This window comes from Epinephelus fuscoguttatus, linkage group LG16, assembly GCF_011397635.1.
Source record: "Epinephelus fuscoguttatus linkage group LG16, E.fuscoguttatus.final_Chr_v1".
In the NCBI taxonomy this organism is placed as follows: Eukaryota; Metazoa; Chordata; class Actinopteri; order Perciformes; family Serranidae; genus Epinephelus; species Epinephelus fuscoguttatus.
In genome coordinates this window covers 36,904,413-36,916,001 of record NC_064767.1, presented here as the reverse complement: position 1 = coordinate 36,916,001, position 11,589 = coordinate 36,904,413, and the positions used below count along the sequence as shown (strand labels likewise).

Here is an 11,589-nt window from a genome sequence, read left to right as displayed (position 1 = left end):
CCACTTTGTCCCAACATACCTGATACTTGCCCCAAATGCAAAGACCAAAAGGGAACACTTTTCCATTGTATGTGGGAATGTCCACAGATTCTCACATTTTGGAGAAAAATCTTGGATCTTGCGAGCCAAATCATTGGTGAGGAAGTGCCCCTCAATCCTAAATTATGCTTACTAAACCTTTACCCAGGTGGCTTTATCACCTCCCAAAAAGTAAGATGTCTACTTAGTATTTGCTTTTTGGAAGCCAAGCAATGTATAGCTTCCTCATGGAAATCAGATACATCTTGTGCCACTTCACAATGGCTAAAGGGAATGACATTCTACATAGCTTTGGAAAAGATCAGTTATACGGCAAAAAACAGGCTTGATAAGTTTTGGAAGATATGGAGCATCTTTCATAAATTCCTTGAAAGAAACAATATGGATGTGGATGGTTGATTGATGGCAAACTGAATTGACATTTTCTGTCTTTCCTTTTTTCTTCCCTTTTTATCTATTTTTTTTAAATTATGCTAGTGCAATGCAATTGTACTAATTGTACTGTAATTGCAGGCCTAGTATATGGGTATGCAATGGGTACTGTGCATGTTTTATGTTAGGGTACTCCTGGATTTATGTCAATTCATGGACTAATACATTCCAACCTATAGCCTAGATACTACAACAATGAGGCCTATGTTTTTTTGTTTGTTTGCTTTTTAAGTCTATTTTTGTGTCCACACAATGTGCCTTTTGTGTTTTGTTGTTCTCTGTAAAACTCTGAGAAAACCTTCAATACATACATGTTTAAAAAAAAAGAGAGAGAGATGCACTTGATTATATTTGTGGTTGCGACTGTCTGCATTTAATTATGATATAACAAATGCATACATAAAATGAAAATACATACAACAATGTGGATTGTATTTCCCTTAATTTCTTTGATTTGCTTTTATTTGAGCATTCAAAATCTTACATACCCGATTATTAGCCTGGTGAGACCATCCTGATGACATGAGCTCAGCACTCTGTTTTGCTCTCTGTATCAGTCTGCCCCTAAAACTTTCAGTGGGCGGGAAAACTCACCTCGACAGACAAACTCCCTCAGCCAATCAGCATAACAAAACACTAGAGAACATCTTCATCACCAACAGAAACAGCTGATAACCTTTTGCCCCAGTCGGAAGGACAGTGAAAACTTTTTCTTTTTATCAAGAAACTCCTCAAGTACAAACTCTTGTTCTTGTTTCATTATTGTTATTTCTGCAGTAACTTCACTTGTTGTGTTTAATCTGCTAATGTTAGAGTTAGCACTTGTTGCTTTGGAAGCCGCCATTACTGTTCTTAAAGCTCCAGCCATTATTTTACGTCCTCAATTACAACGCAGTCCCTGACTAGCTGCTTACATTGTCAACCACTGTGCAGATCCCTGACTGGCCCACATTAGATTTTGATTTCTGGAAAGTGTTTGGTGGAGCACCGAGTCCAGACTGATAGCAAAACAGGATGTTAAGCTCACGCCATCAAGATGGTCTTACCAGACTACCCTATTCTGTACAGCTTTTGTAAAAAAGATTCACTTTTTCTAATGCAAGGGTCAGATTTCAATTCCATGCTAAAAAATGTTATTTTGGGGCAGTTATCTGCTGTGAATCTCATGAGTAAGTCATTTGTGACCTTTAAAGGGTCAATGTGTAGGATTTTGGGGCATCCTTTGGCAGAAATAATATTCATAACTATGTTTACATTAGTTTATAATCACCTTAAAATCAGAATCGTTGTGTTTTTGTTACTTTGGAATAAGCCGTTTATGTCTACATACAGCAAGTCTTCTTACATGGAGTTCGCCATGTTGTTTCTACTGTGGCCCAGAACGGACAAATCAAACACTGGCTTTAGGTAGGGCCGTTTATATTTTCCCATTAGCCACCACAGTTCTCCTGAAGGCTTGGCACATGGAGAAGTTTCAGTTAGGCAACCAGCTAGATGGCACCAAATCGTACACACTGGACCTTTAAGACAGTGGGAGGGTTAACACTCTGTAGTTGTCAAGTGCAGATATTGTATAAATAAATAAAAACATTAACAATCAACACTCAAAAACATCATTTAACAAAATCCTGGGGTTTTCAGAACCGTCCATCATCAACGTTCTATATGTCAGAAGGGTTGGATGCCCTCCACATTCACTTTCATTTTGACTTTCCCTTTTTTTTAAACTCACCATTGAAATATCTACACTCTTTCATAGCCATCTTGTGTTTTCTAATCATTCCAACTCAGGAAGTGACAATTAAGAACCTGCTTGGGGCTCCCTACAGGTCATGCTTTTACTTTATCAAACTGTACCCAAGTTGGAATTCAAATCTAGCTCACTTTCTCAAGTGCTGATATTGTGTATATACTGAATCAAACTCAAACCTAAGTCACAGTACGTCTTAGTAAACTACACTGATCTCCAGCAGATTAGGGTGCACAGGATGGAGGTGTCATTCCATGTAATTCACAGTAGGTGTTAGACAAGTCCAGTATCTACTGAGCTGCTCTCCTTCATCTTTGTGATCTGTCCCAGAGACCACACATTATGTCCTTCAATGTAGCTCTGCCTGTGTTGAAGTCTAGAGAGGACATGATAACTCCAGGTCACTGAAGGGGGACCTCAGGCAGCCTAGCACATCCCCCAGAGAGAAGAGCTTCCTGGTCCCAGCCGCTAGGGGCTTTCTGGAACGCTGGGAGCGACCCTCACCAATGTGACAAAGTCAGCTGTCCTGGAAAGGAAGAGCAGAGATATTTAAACATTTGTTTCTGTATTTATGGCATTTTTATCAAACACCTGTAAAGTGCCTAAAAACGGCCTAATTTGGACTATTGCTGCCTGCAAGTCCATGTATCCCTATTATGGCAATAAAGAATTAATCTGATCCTGTCTGCATTTGTGTCCTTCCTTCTTTGCCATACTCCCTCACAGTTGTGACAGCTTTAGTCCTGCTCTTTAGCACCTTGTGGGAATAGATATGAGATTGTCTATAGTTCATTGGCTTATCATAATCACTTATATACAATAAAAACTTAGCCAAGTTTGCACAGTTTTTAATTTTAAGATTCTAAGTTGGTTAAAATTTAGCACAAACCATGACATATTTTTTGTTTTAATAATTGTATAAAATTAAATACTGGAGAAATCAGTTATCATCAGTTTATCAATTTTATTTATCAAGTCCAATATCACAAATCACAGTTTGCCTCAGAGGGCTTTACAGCATACAAAATCCCTCTGTCCTTAGGACAGGAAAAACTCCCCCCCCAAAAAACCTTTAACTGGCAAAAAAATGGTAGAAACCTCAGGAAGAGCAACTGAGGAGGGATCCCTCTTCCAGGACAGACCTGCAATAGATGTTGTACAGAACATACAGTTATGGAGGAAAATTTGTGCCAAAATGTGAAAATTTCCTTCAAGGAGTTTTTCAGATATTGCATTCACGAGAATGAGATGGATGCAAGTTCCAAGTGACTTTGACCTTTGACTACCCAAATCTAACTACTTCACTGTTGAGTCCAAGTGGACATTTGTACCAAATTTGAAGACATTTTCTCAAGGCATTCTTGAGATGTTGCATTCATGAGAATGGGATGGATGGATGGACAACCCAGAAACATATCATAAAACTTCAGTTAAAAACCTAGTCCCTATTACGAGCACGGTGTGGCTACACATTGCGACAAATCAACGCCTGTCTCAATTAGACAACTGGTCTGGTTGCCAAGCAGTTCATTTCTTTTATAGAGGTTCTTCGGCTGTATAAAACCAGGTTGTTGGCTACCTCAAATATTGGGTCCAGTCCTCAGAGTGATTTATATTCCTTTAGTCCAGAAGGGTCTTAAGACAAAAAAAAATCAAAAGGAATTTTAATAAAAATGAATCCAAGTTGTAAGTATTGTTTTAACAGGATAAAGTGGTGCTTTGTCTGTCCTCAAGTGCTCTACCACCCCCCCTCTCTCTCTCTCTCTCTCTCTCTCTCTCTCTCTCTGATGTGCTGTCTGTTGGATCTAGATCAAATGAACGATTCATAATTGATATGTTATTTAAAGCCTAATTTTCACACAAGTAATATTCATACTGGTTTTAACAAACAGTTTGATTGTATTTCCTGAGCTTTGCAGAGCAACAGTTTTGGGTGAAAGGAATTAAAGGCCTGCCCCATGTAGATGCCTGTCTAAAATATAAGCCTGTTGATTTCAGTGATTCTAGAGAATAACAGCCCAGGCTATTAATTGAAGTTTTACGGTAATCTCTCTAGCCACAGCTGTCGCCACTGAGGAAGCATAATAAAACTTGTAATAATTCAACTTAACTGCTACAGACATAATAGTAATAATAATAGTAATAATAAATAATGTAAAAAATAAACCAGAGCAGTTTGTTTGCTAATTTATGTACGTATGTTGTAAAAGTTGCATCACAGCTGGATCACCTGTCAGTCTGTACATGTTAAACCAACACTTGGGAGACCAAACCTTCATCCAGCTCTAAATAATTATCGACAAGCCTCTAACATTCCATTCTTTTTAAAATTACTGGAAAGAGTGTTGTCTCAGCAACTTTCAGATCACATATTAATTGTAATTTTTTTTAACCTTTTTAGCTTGTTTTCAGGGCCTGTCACCTCACTGAAACTGCACTTTGACACACAAGTAGGGTGACCAGGTCCCAATAAACCAAATGTGAAACAAGGAGTAGGTTTGTGAGGGACAATGTGGGACATCCGGCCCCAGCACAAAGTTTAGTCATCACAGACTGAATACATTAATCATAAACTATACAGAGTCTACTGTATATTAACACTGGACTTTTTTAATTATTGAAGTATTTAGCAACACAGAGACTTGTGGTCAGTGGGATGTGAGGATTCTTAAAATAACATTTGTACAAATGTGAAGCCCTGACTGTATCTGACTGATCTTTAGTGAAAGCTGTTGTCTTGTATTTTTTTCCTCTGAAAATATTAACCTTACAGTCAAACACAGTTTATTCAGCCTGTGTAGTTGAGGGGACAGGTCAAAGTGATATGATGCTGATTTACAGGAGAATTCATGTCAAATGGAGGATAAACCATGAACATAAATTACAGATCACCTGTAAAGAATTTTAATAAATTAATCTATCATAATTAAAACAACTGGAGACTGAGAATTTTTAATGAATTGACATCATTCCAGACAGAATGTGAGTGTATCTGTGACTTCCTGTATGGATTGAAGGCTGCTGGAAACTGTCCAAGGCTATTCAAGAGAAGGCTGAGATAAGCAAGACTGCACCAAGCACACTCCTTGATCGCCTGAGCGGATCCTGCGCTTTTTATCTAGTGCCCCTGCTGCCACCCTCCAGCATCGCAGCTCAAGTTACACCGCGCATGCGCAATCCCCCCATGTTTGACCCCGTGTCTCAGCCTTTTCTTGAATAGCCTTGAAACTGTCAGGGAACTGTCCGACTTCACCGCGGCTTTTTGTCACCGCCCCCGCTGCGGCCACCTACTCTCGTCTACTTTGCTGGCGAGGCGCAGTTCATCTCCAACTAGCCTATTGACACTAGCTAACGAGTGTCACCTGTTGCTATATGGGGCGGGAGGGGCGGGCCCTAGCGCTTAAACGCACAGAGCCTACGTGGGTTGGCCACTGCATGCAGCTTCTTCCCATTGGTCAGGGGGGTATGGCAAGCCATTTTAACATTTAATCGCTAAGTTTGACTATCCGGAATTACCATTATAGATATCAACAACACCATTTTGACTAGTTGTAATGTCATTGTGACTAGTATGAATTTTAATTGAAGATATCTATATCGTCATTCTGACTAGTCAAAACTACAGTTACAGATATCTGTAATTAGATTTTGACTAGTCAGAACTCTAATTTAAGATATCTGTTATTCAGTTTTGACTAGTAAGATTCAAACTACTTTTGCCATTCATGTGTATGGGGTTTGTCATTATAGATATTTCCAATGTACTTGCGGATATCTGCAATTCTAATTGCGGATATCTGTGCTTCCCTCCGGTCATCCTGCGGCTAACGCTCTGCTCTCCCAGCTAGCTCCAGTTTGTTATTCAGGTTAAAGTGGGAAAAAGCAGTGGGTCTGTCAGACAGCTGAGTGAAGTGGAGCCTGAGGAGGAAGCACCTGTTAGCCCCGGTTTCACAACAGGCAGACTCACTCGCTATACGGGCGAGGAAATAAAACCTGAACAGCCAATCAGAGTGATCTCTCTCACTGACGAGCTCCGCCGCCGATTCAACATGTTCAATCAGCTTAAAAGGCACCGACGCCAAAGTGCAGATGGTGCACACCACAAAAACTAGGCCAACAGACGCTCACCGACGGCCCGACTTTGGTCAACGGCCGTCCGTCGGCTTGGTGTGTCAGGGCCTTTAAAGAACGCTTTCTTTCACTTACGCAGCTAAGCTAAAATCGGGTCTTTTTTATCCATGGCTAATGCAACACACACCGCTGCTATACGCCGCGCGTCAAAACTCCCGCCTGCATTATATTCTATGAACAAACCCACACCAGCGCTGGCCGACGTGCCTTGCCGCTCTGCTTCAGCCCACTGCTCTATTTCCAGTGTGGCCGGTGCTGCGAGAAAAGGCTTTTATGTATTATTTATGTGTCTCGGCCGCCTTTAGTGTCGACGGTGCCGCTGTGCACCACTGCCAATGTGTGTTGGGGGGCGGCACTTGACGGCCACAGCACCGCGCCGGCAGCAGTGTGTGTTGCACTTAATTCACACCTCTGTAACATCCAGACTGGATTACTGTAACATTTTGTCATCAGGCCTGCTATGTTGTAGGCTAGTACTAGAAGTCTTCGAGTGGTTCAGAACAATGAAGCTGAAATCCTAATGAAAACTAGAAAGTTCAACCATATTACAATGGTTTTATCACTGGACTCTCCATTCTCAGAATGCAGAATTGTCTTAATTTTCAATTCCTTTCTTGTTCTTTCATTATCTGACTGATGTGGGTGAGTCTCGGTCTCATCATTTAAGCCTGGTAGTTATAGTTCTGTTATTCCTGCCGCCAAAAATAATATCAGTTTTGTAAAAACTACTGCATATCAATAACCACTGTTTATTTTGTCCCACTGCTATGATCACTCTCCCTCTCTCTGAGTTTGTTTCATTGTCTTATCACTGTGAATCATCAGTTTTGCTTCTTGTGCATTTCTGTCTTCTTTCCAGGTTACATGGTGGAGATGAGGTCATTTGGCTTCACCTGAAAGCTGCTTGACATTGTTCCAGATTCATCTTTTTCATATATTATTTTATAAGGGCTCCCCCATCCCGGGGTTCGAACAAGCAGCCGTCTTGCCGTGAGGCAGCAATGCTAACCAGTGCACCTCTGTGCTGCCGATAATTTTATCATGTTGGTCTGTTTTATGTACACGCATCTACTGCATGTCTGTATGTCCCTCCTCAGTTGCTCTTCCTGAAGTTTCCTCCATTTTTTTCTCTGTTAAAGTTTTTTTTTGAGGAGTCTTGTTTTATCTGAATTGAGGGCCTAAGGACAGAGGGTGTCCTATGCTGTACCCACTGTTAAGTTCATTAAGGCAAATTGTGACTGAAGAAAATCTGTGATATTTGCCCATATAAATAAATAAAACAGACTTGAAAAACTGACTTTACCTGTTCTCTTACCTTCCCTCTGTGTGTAATCCCATTGTGTACAAGTTCTCCTGAGACGACTGACTTCTCCTGACAGTCCACGCTGCGCTGAGAAGAAGCTGCCTGGTCATTCTGGTTCTCCCAGCGGGCAAAACCTTTATTTTTGGATGCTTTTCTGTGAGTCCTGTATTTCATTTTGGGGAAGGTGTGGGAGCCACCGTCTGTGGCCCCCCAGCTGTGTTCAGGCCACAGGGGGTCGGTCTGGGTGGCCTGGCTGGTGGTGGCCCTCTGCAGGCGCACAGAGATCCTCTGAGCTGAACCAGTCATCAGTGTGATGGACTGAGTGTCCAGAGTTGGACCTGCTGATGTGACAGTCGGGAACTCAAACACCTCATCCTCATCTGAAGGAGAGAACCCAGAAAATTATCAACAATTAATGTCAAATAATAAAATAACTAAAAGAGCTCACAACTACAATTTGCTTTAGATGTATTAATCTATGATTCTATGCTGTTACTATACTATCGCTTTGTTCAGTAAATGTCTCCAAGCTGAAAATGACCTTTACAGGCGGGCAGTGCTGGGCTGCTGGGCAGTGAGCTGTGGGTCAGTCTGGCTGGAGAAACACTGCCCAGAGAGCTGGAGCGGATCAGCTTCCTGCAGGCCAGAACAAGCAGCTCCCGGCATTGTTTATGACAGTTAACACCGCAGTCTGCAGAGGAAATATAGACACATCAGCTTATATTCAGGGCTATGTGTTCTAAGCTTCAAAACAGGCAGATAATATTGTTTTTTAGTTTAGATGTTCTTAGTTACATATTTCTTAAAGGGTCAGGGGTCACCTAAAACCTGGGCAAATACATAGTGGCAGATGTTCCTACAGGGGATATAACATAACATAAGGGAGACAGTGGCGCAAAATGTATGTGGAGAGCATCAAGGGCTGTACACTTGCAGCATTTTTTCTGCCCTCAAATTTATTGTTTTCAATGTACAGTAGACGTGCGGCAGGTGCGCTCAAACACCAGACAGTGCCATTGCAGCAGTTTCTTTAGCTCATTGGTCTAATGTTTATGCAGGCAGACCTGATCCATTACCTTCTCCCGTCCCCTTCAACGGCGGGTCTTGCCTAATGACACTATAGTATTCCTGTTGTCTTTATTACTATTACTTGTTACAGTTTCTATGCCTGGGCCAACTTCAAATGCAGCAGTATTTTGTCCAATGTCCTTTTACTTTATCTTTGCAGCAATCTGAGAGTGTGTACCTCTATTTAGCTGCAGTCTGTTGATGTAACTACACATTTGTGGAGTTAGGTCTTTGTTTTGATCAACTTACTATTAAACAGTATTCATATACATAACAAGATGAGCCTTATTTTACTTGTCTTTGGGGGTTGTTTCATGATTATATAATTCATGAAAGGATGCAGTGAAACAATACCTTTGCACTTGTAGCCCTGTTTGATGATTCCCCAGAGCTGCAGATCCAGAGGGAAGAGGGGAGGAGGGTACGGGAAATAGAAAAAAATGACATGAGAAAATAAAAGCATAGAGGCATGTTCAAACTTTACCATCAGAAGAGTCATTTTTGACCAACCCCCCCCCCCCCCCCCCAACAAAAAAATAAACTGTCTGGAGCTGCAAAACATATTTGAGCCCCATAATAAAGGTAACACAGCCTTTTAAGTTGAAGTTAGCCTCAAAATTACTAATAGATCTAAATGAGCATTCATTTATATGTTTTAGCATAAGGTGACTATTCTGCAATGGGCTACTTTTAATTATTTGGTACTTAACCTTGTAGCGTTGCCGATGAAAGCAACCAAATTTGTCTACGCACTACTACATTCTCTGTTTTCCCTTGAGACTTTTCCCTTTTTAGATCTGGAATCTACAGCTAGCCTAGCAAGAAAGATTAAAGACTACAGTAGCCATCACTTGTGATGTTTTTAGAGGATAAGGCACCAAGCCACAGACGTATGGTGCACATTTTAGTTGACGAAATGTTAAAACTTTTTTTTAACTGATATATTGGCTATCCATTTTTACAGTTGAAGAATGTAAGTCACTTTAAGCCTACAATAAAAAAATGAAAATGTTAAAAAAAAAATAACAGTTAATTATTTCCATATAATTTTCTGTCAAAGCCACAGGGAGCCACTGGAGAGGGGCTAAAGAGCCGCATGCAGCTCTGGAGCTGCAAGTTGCATACCCCTGTCCTAAAGCCATAAACAAGTCATTACAACATTTCCTGTAACAGTGCGTGTGTGTGTGTGTGTGTGTGTGTGTGTGTGCGCTCAACAGGTTTTGGACAGTAAGTAATACCATCTAAACCCGACAGATGTGTCATGCCCAGCAGCAGTTTTGGAATCAGTCTGACTGGCTTAAAGCAGGCTGGGCAGTTAAACTGCACTGTTTGCAAATTTTCATTGCTTGGACGAAAAATAATGAACATGAAAAATGCAATGACAGAATCTTAGAGATACACACAAATCCAGCACAATGTTCACAGAAGGTGGGTTTCAGGTATGTCATCTCCTGGAAGTTGTGGATAAAACCTGGACCCATCTTGCACTGGAGGGATGGGTTAGCCCGCAGAAAATACGCTATCATCTCATCCTTACTGATCAATCCATCTCTGAAAGAGAGAGAAAGGGACAAGAAAGAAAGGAAGATAAACACAGAGAAAAAAACGTACTTTACCGGTATTTCAGTCCTACCAGATCAGACAAAATGTACCATATTATTCAGCCCTAAGATTCAACTAAAATTACAGTATCATAACTAAGGTTACAACAATATGAGTTTCATGGTATGAAAATCATCTCAGTCATCTCAAAATTGCTGTATTACTAAATAGTAACAGGTGTATTTTTAATTCAACATGTTTTATTACTATAATTGAAACCCGAAACCATTTTTTAAATGGAAGTTTGTGTAAAAAGTCTCCCTTCTGAAAATAACTAAAACATGTGAGATTCTGCACCCAGTTGCATTTTTCTTTTAATATCGTATATGAGCAAATGTTCATGGTATGATAATTGTCAACTTTAAATAAATAATGACACAGTTAGGTTCCGCCTCATCTGCCTCCAAAATGTGAAATCTTGAATGGCAAAAAACTGTCTCCAACTAAATGATAGTAAGACAGAGGTGGTATCATTTGGCCCCCTCAACTCCATCCAAACATACCACCTGGGGCCCTTGGCACCTAACCTTCATGCCCAGGCCAGAAATCTTGGTCTCATCTTTGACTCAGCTTTAAAATTCGACAAACATATCAGTTCTGTAATGAAAGGTTACTTTTTCCAACTCAGAAACATTGCCAAATTGAAACCATTCCTCTCATTTCATGACCTGAAGATAGTCATGAATGCCCTAATTTCCTCTTGTATGGATTACTGTAATGCTCTGTATGTGGGTATATGCCAGTCATCCTTATCTCGCCTGCAGTTGGTACAGAATGCTGCTGCTCTTATATGGCCTGGCACCCAAATACATCACTGAGTGCCTCTACCCCCTTTCCAATGCTAGAGCTCTCAGATCCTCAGACCAGTTGCTCCTGGCAGTCCCGCGATCCAGACTAAGAGGGAAGGATGATCGTGTATCTGCAGTAGTCGCCCCAAAGATTTGGAACAGTTTACCCTTTTAAGTTAAGTGCTTCCGCTCTGTAGACACGTTTAAATCTAGGCTGGAGACCCACATGTTTTCTAAGGCCTTTGTCCTTAAGATTTCTGTTTTTCCTTTCATTATTTCATTTTCAGATCTCAGATCTATGCTTTTTTTCTCACTTACTTGTGCATGTTTTTGGGTTTGTTATTTCTCTAACATTTTGCTGTTACCATATAAGTTATTTTACTTATTTTATTTTACTGTACAGCACTTTGGTCAACTCTTTTTTTTTAGGATATTCTTTGGGGCTTTTTAGCCTTTAATGGATAGGACAGATAAGC

At 40.6% G+C, this 11,589-nt stretch overlaps 1 protein-coding gene across 3 annotated transcripts in view; it reads right to left on the bottom strand.

Annotated features, from left to right (window-relative positions):
- Positions 1-245: 245 nt before the first annotated feature.
- The window catches only part of rasgrp3 (RAS guanyl releasing protein 3 (calcium and DAG-regulated)), a 72,112-nt gene continuing 60,768 nt past the window's right edge, over positions 246-11,589 (bottom strand). For 2 of the 3 annotated variants that reach the window (XM_049601191.1, XM_049601193.1), the window contains 5 exons: positions 10,127-10,274; positions 9,078-9,114; positions 8,197-8,346; positions 7,656-8,035; positions 246-2,747 (listed from right to left, as the gene is read on the bottom strand). In XM_049601191.1, coding sequence (XP_049457148.1) covers positions 2,739-2,747; positions 7,656-8,035; positions 8,197-8,346; positions 9,078-9,114; positions 10,127-10,274 — 724 coding nt within the window. In that variant the 3' untranslated portion in view covers positions 246-2,738. The remainder of the gene's footprint in view (positions 2,748-7,655; positions 8,036-8,196; positions 8,347-9,077; positions 9,115-10,126; positions 10,275-11,589) is intronic. The other variant, XM_049601192.1, reaches the window with a different exon arrangement.